The sequence below is a fragment of the Monodon monoceros genome, unplaced genomic scaffold (genome assembly GCF_005190385.1).
Source record: "Monodon monoceros isolate NGI ecotype Baffin Bay Population unplaced genomic scaffold, NGI_Narwhal_1 Super_Scaffold_18, whole genome shotgun sequence".
Lineage (NCBI taxonomy): Eukaryota > Metazoa > Chordata > Mammalia > Artiodactyla > Monodontidae > Monodon > Monodon monoceros.
Genome location: NW_021703774.1, coordinates 92,910,632 through 92,931,395, shown reverse-complemented (window position 1 = coordinate 92,931,395; position 20,764 = coordinate 92,910,632). Strand labels below are relative to the sequence as shown.

The 20,764-nt window shown below is 40.3% G+C and overlaps 1 protein-coding gene across 5 annotated transcripts in view; it reads left to right on the top strand.

Moving 5' to 3' along the window:
* The window catches only part of CDC14A (cell division cycle 14A), a 183,492-nt gene that overhangs the window by 111,194 nt on the left and 51,534 nt on the right, over positions 1 to 20,764 (top strand). For all 5 annotated transcript variants that reach the window (XR_003794349.1, XM_029227789.1, XM_029227791.1 and 2 more), the window contains one exon: positions 19,829 to 19,967. Coding sequence is in view for 4 of the 5 variants with exons in the window: in XM_029227789.1 (XP_029083622.1) it covers positions 19,829 to 19,967 (139 nt within the window). In the remaining variant the exon portion in view is untranslated. The remainder of the gene's footprint in view (positions 1 to 19,828; positions 19,968 to 20,764) is intronic.

Sequence of the window (20,764 nt, the reverse complement as noted above, 5' to 3'; positions counted from 1 at the left end):
ATTTCCTGGACTTCCTGTCTCGGGGGTGCGGGGGGCGTGGGTCTGTTAGGAAGGACTGCTGCTTTCGGTTCTGCCCAGGTCACTGTGGGGTTGGCGGTGTCTGCCTTGCCCCCGAGTGATCCATATGCGCCCTGGCTTTGCCTCTCCATCCCATTTTGTTAAAGATTGCCCAGACCCAAGGAAAAGCCTGCATTTCACACGCAGTCGGCCCTCCGTGGTATCCGGGGTTTCCGCATCCGCCAAAGTGACTATAAGGGACTTGAGTATCCCCAGATTTTGGAATACGCTGGGGTCCTGGAACCAATCCCTCGCGCATACCAAGAGACCATTGTATTTCAGCTATAAGTGGAACTTGAAAGCTAATGGGAATATGGCAGCTGCTAACGTTTAGTAGGAGCTATTCATATGTTCTGTTTCAAAGCTTATTTTTGTGTCATAAAAATCAGTATTTTTCCTGGGATTAATTTGGCCTTATTTCCTAATCAATTAGTTTTATGGTTACCAAGGCATATAGTTTCTCTGCCTGTCATTGTCTTGGATTGACAAATTCAGGGGAGGAGAAATGCAAAGCTTTCCCTGAAACTCAGCATCTCTCTTGATATTATTCCTCACCTGACAAACATTGGGAAAATGAACCGCTCTGGTGTTAAACATTCTTGTTACAGGTATTCTGTTTATTATATCCTTGACCTGTGAATGTTGACCTTGTAAAGAATATTTTAAGAAATGCATATATTTTATGTTGCAGAGGTTTTTATATTTTAATCAGAACCTTTAGCATCGAAGTCAGTTCTTTCATAGGAAGGTCACAATTACAGGTGGTGACATCTTTTTGAGAGTGTTATTTCATTTGCTTCCACTTGTACACACATGTAGGATTCTTTCATAAGGATTACACTTTTGATTTAATTACAGCTGTATTGTTTTAAATAGCGTGGTTAGCTACTATAGGCCTGTTAATTATTTTGACATCTGCCCTAATTAAGTCAGCTTAGTTTCCTGGTAATTAAAGCAGCACTGAGCATTTTAATTGAACTATAAGGAGGAGGGAAAGAGACCCTTATCCAATGTCAAATGAACTTTGGTAGCTGCTGAAAAAAATGACTATTCCATGCCTCAACATAAAGTACTAAAAATAGAGACAAACTGGAAACTAATTTTCTGGGAATGTGTGAAACCTTACAATGATTCAGTATCTGCAGTTTGCCTCCTGGTTGATGGAAGGGATGGCTATGATTTCGTGAAATTCTCTAGCACAAATAATCATTAAACAACAGCAACACTGTGATGTTCCAGTATGTGATTTTTGATGTTCTATGGGAGTTTCAGAAAACGCCTGGAACTGTAAGGCAATCAGTGCTTAACTTGGTATAAATAGAAGACGTTTCAAAGTCTTCTCTTGCTGTGCCAGGGAGCCCTTTAATTATGAATGCTTTAAAAAATTTGTTAAAGTTTTTATAGAAACTTAGTGAACTGTTCCTATTCTGTTGAACTGTGGTAAGAGCTCCTAACTATTGAGTGCTAAGTAGGTTCTTTTTATAGATCTAAATTATAGACTCTTTTTAAAAGGGGGAAGCAGCTTTAGTTTTAGAGAAAGTTGAAAAATTTCTGCACCACCTTTTTTCCTTGGTGGTGAGTGTGTGTGATGAGGAACGCAACCAAGGGAACGGGCAGCCTCCTGCACAGGGAGGGGTTCAGGGAGAGACAGTGTTGTCTCCGTAGGGAAGCCTGTTTTCTTCCCAGATAGAGACCCAAATTGGTGACTTGAAGGAGGACACTGGAAACCAACTGGGCTTCCTGCTTCAGGCTGTCCAGCTGTGTTGTATCAACATGATTGCCTGTAGTCTTGTCAGATGTCTGAGGACTTAACAACTCTGCAGAAACAGAAAATATTTGCTCTGGGCACAAACATGAAGGCAAATAACTCATATTAAAGAAGGAGAGTCCTACTGAGACCATGATTAAGCTTCACTTTTTTCTAAAGAATGTCGATGTTTTATCTGGGGTAAAATGTACTTCAGATGAAAACAGGACACACACACACACACACACACACACACACCCCTCATCTAATAAAATAGTGTAAATATAATTTTTAAAAAAGAAGAGTGAATGGGAAGGGAATGCCAGGCATCCATAAACATGAGCTTGATTGTAATTTCATTTACATTTTTGATATGTATTCTCAACCTCAGGTGATACTGCCCTCAAGGGGGAAAAATTGTTTTGGGGTGGTAAAAAAACATTTTCTTTTTCTGTATACAGTGTAGATTTATACACGGCACATAAAGAAATATGTGGTCTGTCTGTGACAGTAAAATTTCATGGGGTACAGTTAGGGAAAAAATGCCTAGAGAGGCTCTTGTTTGGGGGGGAGGACAATAATGAAGAGAAGATTGAGAAACACTAACTTAGAGACATGCGTTTTTAAAATTTTCACATTTATGAAACTAGGATGGATCTTAAAATTGATCACATACCATAGTTTAATTTTTTCTTAGTGGAAGTTAAATAATGGTGTATGTTACACCGTTAGATGACATGGTATCTTAGATTTGCTGAAAAATTGTGCATTTCCAAGTACTGAGGAAATTAGAGAAGATTCTCTTTATTATTTGACTAGGAAAAGCTGACAAAAGGCCCCCTCCTTTTGAGGGAGGGGGAGATTCCAAAACATGTAAAAAACGAAGACACCAACACTTTCCTATGTCCTTTTCTAACTAAATGTTTTCATGGATGACATTGTACCAATTTTCCAGGCTAGAAATATCCATTGCCTTTAGCTTTCCCTGTGACCCAATCAAAATGTCTTTCTAATTCAGCTCTTCGTTGTTCCCACTGTCTCCCCCGTCCATGCCTGTCAGCCAGCCTTGCTCCTGCCCCAGCCTTCCAGCTCCCCTTTCTGGCTCCCTCTCTGTCCTTTCCAATCCAGAAGTATGCTGCTGCCTCATCCAGCTGCTTTTATCATGTCACATTCTTTGACCCCAAATACATGACAGCTTTATTTTGCCCTTTACATTGATTAAAGGCAAAATCAGATTTTTGCATGATACCAATTGTATGTTTATTAGTTGTTGATAATATCATGAATTTCATAATACTTTTTTTTTTTTTTTGCGGTACGCGGGGCCTCTCACTGTTGTGGCCTCTCCCGTTGTGGAGCACAGGCTCCGGACGCGCAGGCTCAGCGGCCATGGTTCACGGGCCCAGCCTCTCCGCGGCATGTGGGATCCTCCCAGACCGGGGCATGAACCCGCGTCCCCTGCATCGGCAGGTGGACTCTCAACCACTGCGCCACCAGGGAAGCCGCCATAATACTTTTTAAATGAGTTGAATTTCGTTCATCAGAGGCTCATCTACATGTTTGAGGAGTAATAACACATATATGCAGGAGATGTGCCCTAATCAGTGCTCAGAGAACTTTGCATCTGGATTTGGGGATTCCTAAATAACTCAGCAGTCTTTGGTGTCTTTGGCCCACCGTTGATAACCTGCTTCTGCTAAGTACAGGTTCCTCCACTTAAATCAGAGGTGCCCTTTAATCTGCTTCCTCTATACCCATCTGCCCTTATTTTCTACTCAGCACACACTGACACATTCTCCAGACCAGCCAGGCTTTCCATCACTGGACCCTTTGCTGAAAATGTTCCGTGACCTTCCTATTCTTTAGAGTCTGTTGAAGTCCTTGTCATCAATGACACATTCTTTGAAGACACCAACAGCTCACACAGTCCCTTTCTTTGAGAGCCCAATTTCAGTTTAAACCTAATTTCTTTGCTTCTTGGTTAATATTCTTGTGTCTACAACTTCTTTGATAATGTATCCTGGTCAAAATTATATCCTCTACTTATCTCCTTATCCTCTGAGCAAAGCCCTGTCCTGGGTAGCTTTTAGACAGCAAATAAACATTGGACTAGCTGAATCAAAGGATTAAAAGCAAAGAGCCACTTTGTCATTTCTAAGAAGAAGAGTATACGATAGGAAGAGATTAAGTAGTGGAAAAATAACTCAGCACAGTGTCTTGCTCATGGGTGGTACTTAACAAATAAAAGTTTATAGTACTGAATTTAATTCCAAGAAGCCAGATATGGAAAGATTTAGAAAATGCTTGTAAATAAGCATTAGTGGCTCAGTACTGTATATCTCATGAGGGCAGGCATCCTGCTTGTCTTCATGTTTCTGGCCCCAGCGTCTGTCACAGCACCGCATGCTCAGCCGGTCTTAGTATTTGTAGAATGGAGTGACTGAATGGATGAGCCGAGAGTGGAAAGAACTCTGGGACACTCACAGGACCTCTGGGGATTTTAGTCCTGAATTCCATATTCACTTGTTATGCTAATGTGAGTGAACTGGTTAGTATCTTTGGGCTTCAGTTCTGGTGTGTGAACAACAATCACCATATTTGAAGACCCTATAGCTTGATCAAATTTTTGAATATTTTGGGAAAGGAGGAAGCCAGTGTAGATTAAAAAAAATTGTCTAAAATGTAAAATCCTATCACTTTTTAAAATAGATTTTTATTGCAATATAATTGCTTCACAATACTGTGTTAGTTTCTGTTGTACAACAAAGTGAATCAGCCATATGCATACATATGTCCCCATATCTCCTTCCTCTTGAGCCTCCCTCCCATCCTCCGTATCCCACCCCTCTAGGTGGTCACAAAGCACCCAGCTGATCTCCCTGTGCTATGCGGCTGCTTCCCACTAGCTATCTGTTTTACATTTGGTACTGTATATATGTCCATGCCACTCTCTTACTTTGTCCTAGCTTCCCCTTCCCCTTCCCCGTGTCCCCAAGTGCATTCTCTACATCAGCGTCTTTATTCCTGTCCTGCCCCTAGGTTATTCATAACCATTTTTTTTTTTTTAAGATTCCATATATATGTGTTAGCATACGGTATTTGTCTCTCTCTTTCTGACTTACTTCACTCTGTATGACAGATTCTAGGTCCATCCACCTCACTGCAAACAACTCAATTTCGGTTTTTTTTTATGCCTGAGAAATAGTCCATTTTATATACATGCCACATCTTCTTTATCCATTCATCTGTCGATGGACACTTCGGTTGCTTCCATGTCCTGGATATTGTAAATAGTGCTGCAATGAACATTGTGGTACATGTCTCTTTTTGAACTATGGTTTTCTCAGGGTATATGCCCAGTAGTGGGATTGCTGGGTCATATGGTAATTCTATTTTTAGTTTTTTAAGGAACCTCCATACTGTTTTCCATAGTGGTTGTATCAATTTACATTCCCACCAACAGTGCAGGAGGGTTCCCTTTTCACCACACCCTTTCCAGCAGTTATTGTTTCTAGATTTTTTGATAATGGCCATTCTGACTGGTGTGAGGTGATACCTCATTGTGGTTTTGGTTTGCATTTCTCTAATAATTAGTGATGTTGAGCATTTTTTCATGTACCTCTTGGCCATCTTGTCTTCCTTGGTGAAATGTCTGTTTAGGTCGTCTGCCCATTTTTAACTGGATTGTTTGTTTCTTTGATAATGAGCTCCATGAGCTGTTTGTATATTTGGAGATTAATCCTTTGTTTGTTGTTTCATTTGCAAATATTATTTCCCATTCTGAGGGTTGTCTTTTTGTCTTGTTTATGGTTTCTTTTGCTGTGCAAAAGCTTTTAAGTTTAATTAAGTCCCATTTGTTTATTTTTGTTTTTATTTCCGTTATTCTAGGAGGTGGGTCAAAAAAGATCTTCCTGTGGTTTATGTCAAAGAGTGTTTTCCCTATGTTTTCCTCTAAGAGTTTTATAGTGTCTGGCCTTACATCTAAGTCCTTAATCCTTTTGGAGTTTATTTTTGTGTATGATGTTAGGGAGTGTTCTAATTTCATTCTTTTACATGTAGCTGTCCAGCTTTCCCAGCACAACTTTTTGAAGAGGATGTCTTTCCTCCATTGTATATTCTCACCTCCTTTGTCATAAATTAGGTGACCATATGTGCATGGGTTTAACTCTGGGCATTCTATCCTGTACCATTGATCTATATTTCTGTTTTTGTGCCAGTACCATATTGCCTTCATTACTGTAGCTTTGTAGTATAGTCTGAAATCAGGGAGCCTGATTCCTCCAACTCTGTTTTTCTTTCTCAAGATTGCTTTGGCTCTTCGGGGTCTTTTGTGTTTCCATACGAATTGTAAAATTTTTTGTTCTAAATTCTGTGAAGAATGCCACTGGTAGTTTGCTAGGGATTGCACTGAATTTGTAGATTGCTTTGGGTAGTATAGTCATTTTCACAATATTGATTCTTCCAATCCAAGAACATGGTATATTTTTCCATCTGTTTATGTCATCTTTGATTTCTTTCATCAGTGTTTTATAGTTTTCTGAGTACAAGTCTTTTGCCTCCTTAGGCAGGTTTATTCCTAGGTATTTTATTCTTTTTGTTGCAGTGGTAAATGGGAGTGTTTCCTTAATTTCTCTTTCTGATTTTTCGTTGTTGGTGTATAGGAATGCCAGAGATTTCTGTGCATTAATTTTTTATCCTGCAACGTTACCAAATTCACTGATTAGTTCTAGTAGTTTCCTGGTGGCATCTTTAGGTTTTTCTATGTATAGTATCATGTCATCTGCAAACAGTGACAGTTTTACTTCTTCTTTTCCAATTTGTATTCCTTTTATTTCTTTTTCTTCTCTGATTGCTGTGGCTAGGACTTCCAAAACTATGTTGAATAAGAGTGGCGAGAGTGGACATCCTTGCCTTGTTCCTGATCTTAGTGGAAATGCTTTCAGTTTTTCACCATTGAGTATGATGCTTGCTGTGGGTTTATCATATATGGCCTTTATTATGTTGAGGTAGGTTCCCTCTCTGCCCATTTTCTGGAGAGTTTTTATCATAAATGGGTGTTGAATTTTGTCAAAAGCTTCTTTTGCATCTATTGAGATGATCATATGGTTTTCATTCCTTAATTTGTTAATATGGTGTGTCACATTGATTGATTTGTGTATATTGAAGAATCCTTGCATCCCTGGGATAAATCCCACTTGATCATGGTGTATGATCTTTTTAATGTGCTGTTGGATTCTGTTTGCTAGTATTTTGTTGAGGATTTTTGCATCTATGTTCATCAGTGATACTGGTCTATAATTTTCTTTTTTTTGTGATACCTTTTTCTGGTTTTGGTATCAGGGTGATGGTGGCTTTGTAGAAAGAATTTGGGAGTGTTTCTCCCTCTGCAATTTTTTGGAAGCGTTTGAGAAGGATCAGTGTTAGCTCTTCTCTAAATGTTTGATAGAATTCACCTGTGAAGCCATCAGGTCCTGGACTTTTGTTTGTTGGAAGATTTTTAATTACGGTTTCAATTTCATTATTTGTGATAGGTCTGTTTATATTTTCTAATTCTTCCTGGTTCAGTCTTGGAAACTTGTACCTTTCCAAGAATTTGTCCATTTCTTCATGGTTGTCCATTTTATTGGCATATAGTTGTTTGTAGTAGTCTCGTATAATCCTTTGTATTTCTGCAGTGTCTGTTGTGATTTCTCCTTTTTCATTTCTAATTTTGTTGATTTGCGTCCTCTCCCTTTTTTTCTTGATGAGTCTGGCTAAGGCTTTATCAGTTCTTTATCAAAAAGAACCAGCTTTTAGTTTTATTGATCTTTGCTATTGTTTTCTTCATTTCTTTTTCATTTATTTCTGATTTGATCTTTATGATTTCTTTCCTTCCACTGACTTTGGGTTTTCTTTGTTCTTCTTTCTCTGGTGGTTTTAAGTGTAGGGTTTGATTGTTTATTTGAGATTTTTCTTGTTTCTTGAGGTGAGATTGAATTGCTATAAACTTCTCTCTTAGAACTGCTTTTGCTGCGTCCTATAGGTTTTGTGTCATTTTGTTTTGTTGTCATTTGTTTCTATGTATTTTTAAATTTCTTCTTTGATTTCTTCAGTGATCTCTTGGTTATTTAGTAGTGCACTGTTTAGCCTCCATGTATTTGTGTTTTTTACAGTTTATTTCCTGCAGTTGATTTCCAATCTCATAGCGCTGTGGTCAGAAAAGATGCTTGATATGATTTCAGTTCTCTTAAATTTTCTGAGGCTTGATTTGTGACCCAAGATGTGATCTATCCTGGATAATGTTCTGTGTGCACTTGAGAAGAAAGTGTATTCTGTCACTTTTGGGTGGAATGTTCTATAAATATCAATTAAATCTACCTGGTTTATTGTATAATTTAAAGCTTGTGTTTCCTTATTTATTTTCTGTCTGGATGATCTGTCCGTTGGTTTAAGTGGGGTGTTAAAGTCCCCCACTACTATTGTGTTAGTGTTGATTTCTCCTTTCATGGTGTTAGCATTTGCCTTATGTATTGAGGTGCTCCTATGTTGGGTGCATAAACATTTATAATTGTTATATCTTTTTCTTGGATTGATCCTTTGATCATTATGCAGTGTCCCTCCTTATCTCTTGTAACAGTCTTTATTTTAAAGTCTATTTTGTCTGATACGAGTATCGCTACTCCAGCTTTCTTTTGATTTCCATTTGCCTGGAATATCTTTTTTTATCCCTTCACTTTCAGTCTGTATGAGTCCCTAGGTCTGAAGTGGATCTCTTGTAGACAGCATATATATGTGTCTTGTTTTTGTATCCATTCAGCCAGCCTGTGTCTTTTGGTTGGGGCATTTAATCCATTTACATTCAAGGTTATTATCGATATGTATGTTCCTATCACCATTTTCTTAATTCTTTTGGGTTTGTTTTTGTGGGTCTTTTTCTTCTCTTGTGTTTCCTGCCTAGAGAAGTTTCTTTAGCATTTGTTGTAAAGTGGTTTGGTGGTGCTGATTTCTCTTAGCTTTTGCTTGTCTGAATAGCTTTTGACTTCTCCATCGAATCTGAATGAGATCCTTGCTGGGTAGAGTAATCTTGATTGTAGGTTTTTCTCTTTCCTCACCTTAAGTATATTCTTTTTGTTTTACTTAAGTGAAAAAAACTGTGTGATTTATTAACATATTAAAGCTATAAACCTATTAATGAAAATTTCAAGCAAATCTTCCTTAATTTACATTTTGGGAGAATTTGTTTGAATGAACAGGGTAAGACAGAACTGCATTCATTTTTTTTTAAACATCTTTATTGCAGTATAATTGCTTTACACTGGTGTGTTAGTTTCTGCTTTTTAACAAAGTGAATCAGTTATACATATGCATATGTCCCCATAGTCTTCCCTCTTGCGTCTCCCTCCCTCCCACCCTCCCTATCCCACCCCTCTAGGTGGTCATAAAGCACGGAGCTGATCTCCCTATGCTATGCGGCTGCTTCCCACTAGCTATCTGTTTTACATTTGGTAGTGTATATATGTCCATGCCTCTCTCTCACTTTGTCACAGCTTACCCTTCCCCCTCCCTATATCGTCAAGTCCATTCTCTAGTAGGGCCGTGTCTTTATTCCTGTCTTGCCCCTAGGTTCTTCATGACCTATTTTTTTTTTCTTAGATTCCATATATATGTGTCAGCATACAGTATTTCTTTTTCTCTTTCTGATTTACTTCACTCTGTATAACAGACTCTAGGTCCATCCACCTCACTATAAATAACTCAATTTTGTTTCTTTTCATGGCTGAGTAATATTCCATTGTATATATGTGCCACATCTTCTTTATCCATTCATCTGTTGATGGGCACTTAGTGTTCTTCCATGTTCTGGCTATTGTAAATAGAGCTGCAGTGAACATTTTGGTACATGACTCTTTTTGAATTATGGTTTTCTCAGGGTATAGGCCCAGTAGTGGGATTGCTGGGTAGTATGGTAGTTCTATTTGTAGTTTTTTAAGGAACCTCCATACTGTTTTCCATAGTGGCTGTATCAACTTACATTCCCACCAACAGTGCAAGAGTGTTCTGTTTTCTCCACACCCTCTCCAACATTTATTGTTTCTAGATATTTTGATGATGGCCATTCTGACCGGTGTGAGATGATATCTCATTGTAGTTTTGATTTGCATTTTTCTAATGATTAATGATGTTGAGCATTCTTTCATGTGTTTGTTGGCAATCTATATATCTTCTTTAGAGAAATGTTTATTTAGGTCTTCTGCCCATTTTTGGATTGGGTTGTTTGTTTTTTTGTTATTGAGCTGCATGAGCTGCTTGTAAATTTTGGAAATTAATCCTTTGTCAGTTGCTTCATTTGCAAATATTTTCTCCCATTCTGAGGGTTGTCTTTTGGTCTTGTTTATGGTTTCCTTTGCTGTGCAAAAGCTTTGAAGTTTCATTAGGTCCCATTTGTTTATTTTTGTTTTTATTTCCATTTCTCTAGGAGGTGGGTCAAAAAGGATCTTGCTGTGATTTATGTCATAGAGTGTTCTGCCTATGTTTTCCTCTAAGAGTTTGATAGCGTCTGGTCTTGTATTTAGGTCTTTAATCCATTTTTTGTTTATTTTTGTGTATGGTGTTAGGGAGTGTTCTAATTCCCTACTTTTACATGTACCTGTCCAGTTTTCCCAGCACCACTTATTGAAGAGGCTGTCCTTTCTCCACTGTACATTCCTGCCTCCTTTATCAAAGATAAGGTGACCATATGTGTGTGGGTTTATCTCTGGGCTTTCTATCCTGTTCCATTGATCTATATTTCTGTTTTTGTGACAGTACCATACTGTCTTGATTACTGTAGCTTTGTAGTATAGTCTGAAGTCAGGGAGCCTGATTCTTCCAGCTCCATTTTTTTTTCTCAGGATTGCTTTGGCTATTCGTGGTCTTTTGTGTTTCCATACAAATTGTGAAATTTTTTGTTGTAGTTCTGTGAAAAATGCCAGTGGTAGTTTGATAGGGATTGCACTGAATCTGTAGATTGCTTTGGGTAGTAGAGTCATTTTCACAACGTTGATTCTTCCACTGCAAGAACATGGTATATCTGTCCATCTATTTGTATCATCTTTAATTTCTTTCATCAGTGTCTTATAATTTTCTGCATAGAGATCTTTTGTCTCCTTAGGTAGGTTTATTCCTAGATATTTTATTATTTTTGTTGTAGTGGTAAATGGGAGAGTTTTCTTAATATCCCTTTCAGATTTTTCATCCTTAGTGTATAGGAATGCAAAATATTTCTGTGCATTAATTTTGTATCCCGCTACTTTACCAGATTCATTGATTAGCTCTAGTAGTTTTCTGGTAGCATCTTTAGGATTCTCTATGTATAGTATCATGTCATCTGCAAACAGTGACAGCTTTACTTCTTTTCCGATTTGGATTCCTTTTATTTCCTTTTCTTCTCTGATTGCTGTGGCTAAAAATTCCAAAACTATGTTGAATAACAGTGGTGAGAGTGGGCAACCTTGTCTTGTTCCTGATCTTAGTGGAAATGCTTTCAGTTTTTCACCATTGAGGATGATGTTGGCTGTGGGTTTGTCATATATGGCCTTTATTATGTTGAGGAAAGTTCCCTCTATGCTTACTTCCTGCAGGGTTTTTATCATAAATGACTGTTGAATTTTGTCGAAAGCTTTCTCTGCATCTATTGAGATGATCATATGGTTTTTCTCCTTCAATTTGTTAATATGGTGTATCACATTGATTGATTTGCTTATATGGAAGAAACCTTGCATTCCTGGGATAAACCCCACTTGATCATGGTGTATGATCCTTTTAACGTGCTGTTGGATATTCTGTTTGCTAGTATTTTGTTGAGGATTTTTACATCTATGTTCATCAGTGATATTGGCCTGTAGTTTTCTTTCTTTGTGACATCCTTGTCTGGTTTTGGTATCAGGGTGATGGTGGCCTCGTAGAAAGAGTTTGGGAGTGTTCCTCCCTCTGCTATATTTTGGAAGAGTTTGAGAAAGATAGGTGTTAGCTCTTCTCTAAATGTTTGATAGAATTCGCCTGTGAAGCCATCTGGTCCTGGGCTTTTGTTTGTTGGAAGACTTTAAATCACAGTTTCAATTTCAGTGCTTGTGATTGGTCTGTTTACATTTTCTATTTCTTCCCGGTTCAATCTCGGAAGGTTGTGCATTTCTAAGAATTTGTCCATTTCTTCCAGGTTGTCCATTTTATTGGCATATACTTGCTTGTAGTAATCTCTCATGGTCCTTTGTATTTCTGCAGTGTCAGTTGTTTGTTCTCCTTTTTTATTTCTAATTCTGTTGATTTGAGTCTCCCTTTTTTCTTTATGAGTCTGGCTGATGGTTTATCAATTTTGTTTGTCTTCTCAAAGAACCAGCTTTTAGTTTTATTGATCTTTGCTATTGTTTTCTTCATTTCTTTTTCATTTATTTCTGATTTGATCTTTATGATTTCTTTCCTTCTGCTAACTTTGGGGGTTTTTTTGTTTTTCTTTCTCTAATTGCTTTAGGTGTAAGGTTAGGTTGTTTATTTGAGACATTTCTTGTTTCTTAAGGTAGGATTGTATTGCTATAAATTTCCCTCTTAGAACTGCTTTTGCTGCATCCTGTAGGTTTTGGGTCGTCATGTTTTCATTGTCATTTGTTTCTAGGTATTTTCTGATTTCCTCTTTGATTTCTTCAGTGATCTCTTGGTTATTAAGTAGTGTATTGTTTAGCCTCCATGTGTTTGTAGTTTTTACAGATTTTTTCCTGTAATTGATATCTAGTCTCATAGGGTGTGTTTGGAAAAGATACTTGATACGATTTCAATTTTCTTAAATTTGCCAAGGCTTGATTTGTGACCCAAGATATGATCTATCCTAGAGAATGTTTCAGGGGCACTTGAGAAGATTGTGTATTCTGTTGTTTTTGGATGGAATGTCCTATAAATATCAATTAAATCCATCTTGTTTAATGTATCATTTAAAGCTTGTGTTTCCTTATTTATTTTCATTTTGGATGATCTGTCCATTGGTGAAAGTGGGTGTTACAGTCCCCTACTATGATTATGTTACTGTCGATTTTTCCTTTTATGGCTGTTTGTATATGCCTTATGTACTGCGGTGCCCCTATGTTGGGTGCATAAATATTTACAATTGTTATATCTTCTTGGATTGATCCCATGATCATTATGTAATGTCCTTCTTTGTCTCTTATAATAGTCTTTGTTTTAAAGTCTATTTTGTCTGATATGAGAATTGCTACTCCAGCTTTCTTTGATTTCCATTTGCATGGATTATCTTTTTCCATCCCCTCACTTTCAGTCTGTATGTGTCCCTAGGTCTGAAGTGGGTCTCTTGTAGACAGCATATATAGAGGTCTTGCTTTTGTATTCATTCAGTCAGTGTATGTGTTTTGGTTGGAGGATTTAATCCATTTACATGTAAGGTAATTATCGATATGTACGTTCCTATTACTATTTTCTTAATTGTTTTGGCTTTGTTATTGTAGGTCTTTTCATTCTCTTCTGTTTCCTGCCTAGAGAAGTTCTTTTAGCATTTGTTGTAAAGCTGGTTTGGTGGTGCTGAATTCTCTAAACTTTTGCTTGTCTGTAAAGGTTTTAATTTCTCTGTCAAATCTGAATGAGATCCTTGCTGGGTAGAGTAATCTTGGTTGTAGGTTTTTCTCCTTCATCACTTTAAATATGTCATACCACTCCCTCTGGCTTCTAGAGTTTCTGCTGAAAGACCAGCTGTTAACCTTATGGGGATTCCCTTGTATGCTATTTGTTGTTTTTCCCTTGCTGCTTTTAGTATTTTTTATTTGTATTTAATTTTTGATAGTTTCATTAATATGTGTCTTGGCATGTTTCTCCTTGTATTTATCCTGCATGGGACTCTCTATGCTTCCTGGACTTGATTAACTATTTCCTTTCACGTATTAGGGAAATTTTTAACTATAATCTCTTCAAATATTTTCTCAGTCCCTTTCTTTTTCTCTTCTTCTTGGACCCGTATAATTCGAATGTTGGTGCGTTTAATGTTGTCCCAGAGGTCTCTGAGACTGTCATCAATTCTTTTCATTCTTTTTTCTTTATTCTGCTCTGCAGTAGTTATTTCCACTATTTTACCTTCCAGGTCACTTATCCGTTTTTCTGCCTCAGTTATTCTGCTATTGATCACTTCTAGAGAATTTTTAATATCATGTATTTTGTTGTTCATCACTGTTTGTTTGCTCTGTAGTTCTTCTAGGTCCTTGTTAAACGTTTCTTGTATTTTCTCCATTGTATTTCCAAGATTTGGATCATCTTTACTATCATTATTCTGAATTATTTTTCAGGTAGACTGCCTATTTCCTCTTTACTTGTTAGGTCTGGTGGGTTTTTACCTTGCTCCTTCATCTTCTGTGTGTTTCTCTGTCTTCTCATTTTGCTTAACTGACTGTGTTTGGGGTCTCCTTTTTGCAGGCTGCAAGTTCGTGGTTCCCGTTGTTTTTGGTGTCTGTCCCCAGTGGCTAAGGTTAGTTTAGTGGGTTTTGTAGGCTTCCTCGTGGAGGGGACTATTCCCTGTGTTCTGGTGGATGAGGCTAGATCTTGTCTTTCTGGTGGGCAGGTCCACTTCTGGTGGTGTGTTTTGGGGTGTCTGTGGCCATATTATGATTTTAGGCAGCCTATCTGCTAATGGATGGGGTTGTGTTCCTGTCTTGGTAGTTGTTTGGCATAGGGTGTCCAGCACTGTAGCTTGTTGGTCGTTGAGTGGAGCTCCGTCTTGGTGTTGAGATGGAGATTTCTTGGAGATTTTTGCTGTTTGATATTATGTGGAGCTGGGAGGTCTGTTGTGGACCAGTGTCCTGAACTTGGCTCTCCTACCTCAGAGACACAGCCCTGACGTCTGGCTGGAGCACCAAGAGCCTTTCATCCACACGGCTCAGAATAAAAGGGGGAAAAAAGAGAAAGAAAGAAAGAAGAAGGTAAAATAAAATAAAATAAAATAAAGTTATTAAAATAAAAAATAATTATTAAAATAATTTTGTTAAGTAATAAAAACATAAAAAAAGAAAGTAGAGAGCAACCAAACCAAAAAACAAATCCACCAATGATAACAAGTGCTAAAAACTATGCTAAAAAAAAAAAAAAAATGGACACACAGAACCCAGGACAAATGGTAAAAACAAAGCTATACAGACAAAATCACAGACAGAAGTATACGCATACACCCTCACAAAAAGAGAAAAGGGGGAAAAATACATATATCATTTCTCCCAAAGTCCATCTCCTCAATTTGGAATGATTTGTTGTCTATTCAGGTATTCCACAGATGCAGGGTATATCAAGTTGAATGTGGAGGTTTAAGAGGCTGCTGGGAGAAATTTCCCTTTCTCTTCTTTGTTCACACAGTTCCTGGGGTTCAGCCTTGGATTTGGACCTGCCTCTGCGTGTAGGTCGCCTGAGGGCATTTGTTCTTCGCTCAGATAGGACGGCGTTAAAGGAGCAGCTGATTCGGGAGCTGTGGCTCACTCAAGCCGGGGGGAGGGAGGGGTACGCAATGTTGGGCGAGCCTGCGGCAGCAGAGGCCGGCATGATGTTGCATCAGCCCGAGGCGTGCTGTGTGTTCTCTCGGGGAAGTTGTCCTTGGATCACGGGACCCTGGCAGTGGCAGGCTGCACAGGCTCCCGGGAGGGGAGGTGTGGATAGTGACCTGTGCTTGCACACAGGCTTCTTGGTGGCTGCAGCAGCTGCATTAGCGTCTCATGCCCGTCTCTGGGGTCCGCGCTTTTAGCCGCGGCTCGTGCCTGTCTCTGGAGCTCCTTTAAGCAGCGCTCTTAATCCCCTCTCCTCATGCACCAGGAAACAAAGAGGAAAGAAAAAGTCTCTTGCCTCTTCAGCAGGTGCAGACTTTTCCCGCACTCCCTCCCTGCTAGCTGTGGCGCACTAGCCCCCTTCAGGCTGTCTTCACGCCGCCAACCCCAATCCTCTCCCTGGGATCCAACCGAAGCTCGAGCCTCAGCTCCCAGCCCCCGTCCATCCTGACGGGTGAGCAGACAAGCCTCTCGGGCTGGTGAGTGCCGGTCAGCACCGATCCTCTGTGCAGGAATCTCTCTGCTTTGCCCTCAGCACCCCTGTTGCTGCATTGTCCTCCATGGCTCTGAAGCTTCCCCCTCTGCCACCCTCATTCTCTGCCCACGAAGGGGCTTCCTAGTGTGTGGAAACTTTTCCTGCTTCACGGCTCCCTCCCAGTGGTGCCAGTGCCGTCCCTATTCTTTTGTCTCTGTTTTTTCTTTTTTCTTTTTCCCTACCCAGGTACGTGGGGAGTTTCCTGCCTTTTGGGAGGTCTGAGGTCTTCTGCCACCATTCAGTAGGTGTTCTGTAGGAGTTGTTCCACGTGTAGATGTATTTCTGATGTATCTGTGGGGAGGAAGGTGACCTCCGCGTCTTACTCTTCTGCCATCTTGAAGCTCCTCTCCTCATTCTCCTTACGTATATTCTGCCACTGCCTTCTGGACTGCAGAGTTTCCTTTGAAAAATCGGTTGATAACCTATGGGGATTCCTTTGTGTGTTATTTTTTGTTTTTCCCTTTCTGCTTTTAATAGTTTTTCTTTGAATTTAATTTTTGTTAGTTTGATTAGCATGTGTCTTGGTGTGTTTTTCCTAGGGTTTATTCTGTATGGAACTCTCTGTGCTTCCTGGACTTGGGTGACTATTTCCTTTCCCATGGTAGGGAAGTTTTCAACTATAATCTCTTCAAATATTTTCTCAGACCCTTTCTTTTTCTCTTCTTCTTCTGGGACCCCTCCAGTTTGAATGTTCGTGCATCTAGTGCTACTCCAGAGGTCTCTGAGATTGTCCTCAATTCTTTTCATCCTTTTTTCTTTATTCTGCTCCTTGCAGGTATTTCCATCATTTTGTCTTCCAGCTCACTTATCCGTTCTTCTGCCTCAGTTATTCTGCTGTTGATTCCTTCTAGTGTATTTTTCATTTCAGTCATTGTGTTGTTCATCTCTGTTTGTTTGTTCTTTAGTTCTTCTAGATCTTGTTAAACATTTCTTGTATTTTCTCAATCTGTGCCTCCATTCGATTTCCAAGATTCTGGATCATCTTTACTATCATTGCTCTGAATTCTTTTTCAGGTAGATTGCCTTTTTTCTCTTCATTTATTTGGTCTTGTAGGTTTTTACCTTGCTCCTTCATCTGTGACATCCTTTTTTCTGTCTCTTTTTTTTTGTCATGAGTGGGATTGTGTTCCTGTCTTACTGATTGTTTGGCCTGAGGCTTCCAACAGTGGAGTTTGTAGGCTGTTGTGTAGAGCTAAGTTTTGGTGCTGAGATGAGGAACTTTGTGAGACCTCATTCTGATGACTATTCCCTGGGGTCTGAGGTTCTCTGTTTGTCCAGTGGTTCGGACTCGGACCTCCCACCGCAGTTGCTTCAGCCTGACCCCCGGCTTGTGAACTAAGATCCTGCAAGTTGTGTGGGATGGCCAAAAAAAAAAAATAGAATAACAAAGTAAAAAAAATTTAGATTAGGAAACTGACAGATATGTTAGAAAGAATATAAAAATAAAAATAGAGATGAATCAACAACCGGAAGGTACATCAGTACCACAATAGTAAAAAAGAGGAGGAGGGAAAAGAAAAATAAATAAATAAAGGAAAAGGCCTTGGCTGTGGAGGGCAGGGCCTAAGCAAGGGCAAGGTTTGGGCGGTGGGTAGGGCCAATGCTCAGGACCCACAGGGCTGGAAAAGGCCCTGGGGGCTGTGGAGGGTGGGGCTTAGGCTCAAGGAACATAAGGGGCCCAGGTGTGCCCCCCATCCCTGGTCTCAGAGAGCAGGGGACCTCACCTGGGAGGCCAGCAGACTTCCTGGGCCTCAGTGAGTGGGGCAGATGCCCTCCTCTCCTCTCCTGCTCCTCCGGTCTGGGAGGGCTCCTCCTGCCTACCTCTCCTGATCTCCCCAGCCTCCCTCCTATGCCCCCAGTGGTGGGGGGCAGCCTTGGAGTGCAGGGAACCGGCCTAGGAGCTCAGCAGGCTCCCCAGGCCCGAGTGGCCAGGACAATTGCCCCCCGCACCTCTCCCACTCCTCCCAGATGCCTCCTCCCACCTGCCTCTCCTGATCTCCCCAGCCTCCTTCTTATGGCCCCAGGACCCACGTGGCCTTGATGGGGCTTTGGAGAGGGGGTACCGGCTTGGGAGCTCAGCAGGCTCCCTGGAGGGCCAGGTGATCGCCCTCCACTCCTCTCCTGCTCTTCCTGGAGAGTCCCTCCTGCCTGCCTCTCCTGATCTCCCTGGCCTCAGGGGCACCGATCCTGTCTGGCCTCCACTTCTGCTCCCTCCTCAGTCCCCCCACATCCTACTGGTTCACTTGGGGGTTCCTCCCATCTCCTTGGGCGTCAGAGTCCCCCACTGGTGGTTGGCAGGTGCCCTAATCGTGGGGAGATGCTAACTCCGCGTCTTCCCACACCGCCATCTTCATTCTATCACTTTTGTTTCTGTGGAGAGAGGAAAAAGAAATCGCAATTTGTAAAAACCCTTTGAAGAACATTTTGATCATGATCGTAACCAATACATCCTTGAAAATCATTTCTAATTATATTAATTTCTCCTACATACCAGAAATTGGGTTCAACATAAGAAATATGTTGACACAAAAGTTTCCAAAAAATTTAAGAGCCTCAAGAAAGGAAACTTGAGCACTTCTGTTGGCTTGGTTCTTAGTGGATTGTGTGCTGTCATAAGGGCCAGGACCATGTCTGTTTTATTCGTCACCTTATCCCCAGCTTCTAGCACAGTACTTGGCAGGTAGTAGCTGCTCCATCAATACCTATTGGCTGAGGAAATAATGAAATCCTGGTCTCTGAAGGAGTTACATAGAGGTTAGGACCACCTGGTGGAGATAGTATTGAAACAGTCATGAGTTAGGCAGCTAATGGGGCCTGATGATGCTTATGGTGTCTTCTTACTTTGATTCTATAATTCCTTATTCTACGATAAGTTGAAAAAAACCTCACCATTTACATAGCCTTAAAAAAATGACCATGATAATATAATCAGTTACGCTGACTCAGAGTCACACACACAAAGTTTTTTTTTTTTTAATTAATTATTTTTTTGTTGCATTGGGTCTTGCTGTGTGTGGGCTTTATCTAGTTGCAGCGAGTGGGGACTACTCTTTGTTGCAGTGCACAGGCTTCTTGTTGCGGTGGCTTCCCTTGTTGCAGAGCACAGGCTCTAGGCGCATGAGCTTCAGTAGTTGTGGCACGTGGGCTCAGTAGTTGTGGTGCACGCGCTTAGTTGCTCCGTGGCATGTGGGATCTTCCCGGGCCAGGGCTTGAACCCACGTCCCCTGCGTTGGAAGGCAGATTCTTAACCACTGCACCACCAGGGAAGTCCACAAACTGTTAACTGAAGGTTCATCTCAGCCTGGGCTGGAGCTAAGGATGGGGAGCACGGGGACACCTGACAGCTGATTTTTTTTTTTAAGTTAGTTTATATATTTAAAAGAATTTATTTATTTACTTTTGGCTGAACTGGCTCTTTGGTGTGGCACACAGGCTTCTCTGGTTGCGGTATGTGGGCTTAGTTGCGGCGAAATGTGGGATCTTAGTTCCCCAACCAGGGATCGAACCTGGGCTCCCCCTGCATTGGGAGCGTGGAGTCTTAACCACTGGACCACCAGGGAAGTCCCTGACAGCTGATATTTTGCAAGTGCTTGTCTGGAACCAGTATTGCCTTAACAATGTTCACAGTGACGGTCATTCTCAAAGGCCCTCGGGGGTTGAACTCTCCATAATTTTCAAGATACTTGCTCTGACTTTTATATATATTTTTACGTATGTTTATTTTGATCCTATGATCTATTTTTTTTAAATTTCTTGAGTTAGAATTATCTTTCAACCGCCCCCCCCCCCCCCCCCCCCCCCCCCCCTCAAAAAAAAATTACATTTTTCCCTGGGTTTAAAAATCTTGTATTATATTTGAAACCATAGCAACTTCTGGACAGGGTTTAATTTCAGAGTTTTTGTGGGTACATTTGCTGTATTTTGTATTTCTTGTTGTGTTTCCCTTTCTTACAGCTGGTCTTGGAAGAACAGGGACCTTGATAGCCTGTTATGTCATGAAACATTACAGGTTTACACACGCGGAAATAATTGCTTGGATCAGAATATGCCGGCCCGGCTCTATTATAGGACCCCAGCAGCACTTCCTGGAAGAGTAAGTATAGTGTCTCCATTATCACATGATGTTCTTGTTCCTGATTATTTCTGCCGCTTGTTCCCTGGTTGTGGACTATGTTAAGCCCGTGGTTGTGAAATGGCTGCATTGTTAGAGAAGGCTGTACCTCTAATGGAACGTTGTTGATTTGACAGCTAATGCATTCTAACTTTGTACCTTTTATATTTCTTAGATCAGGTGAGAGTGAGGAGAAAATCACAGAGCCGTCTCTGCCTACCTTTTTTCTGTCATTTTCTATGTGTGATCTGGCTACAGTGCAATTTTCTTATGTCAGCCCACTTGGCACTTTTCATTCTTTTTTTTTGTTTGCACATCTAAAAGCAGAATGAGAAAAAACACACTACAGAGGTCAGTCCAGGATTTCGATGACATTGCCGCTCCTCTGACAACTAACTAAGCTGCTCATGTAGCTGCAGCTTATGAGTTACCAAGGAAGAAATAAAGAAGACTGGGTTTTAGTCCTGGCTATACCACTAACTAGCTTTATGACCATTATTTAGAAGATACTTATAAATTCCTTCTTTCATCTGTTCACGTACTCATTCATTAACTGTTTGTCAAACCCCAGCCGGCAAGGCGGAGAGGTTTAACCTGTAAGAGTACAATCCTTTCTGATTTCCCCTTAAAATTTCCGAAATTACCATTAATTTACCCATTAAGAAAATGAAGAGATGAAATTAGCACTAGCTGATTCAGGTCCAGCTCTAAAATCAATTGGTGATGTCTTATACTGAAATTTCATTTTTCCTTTTTATTCTGGTGTGGATCTATACGGA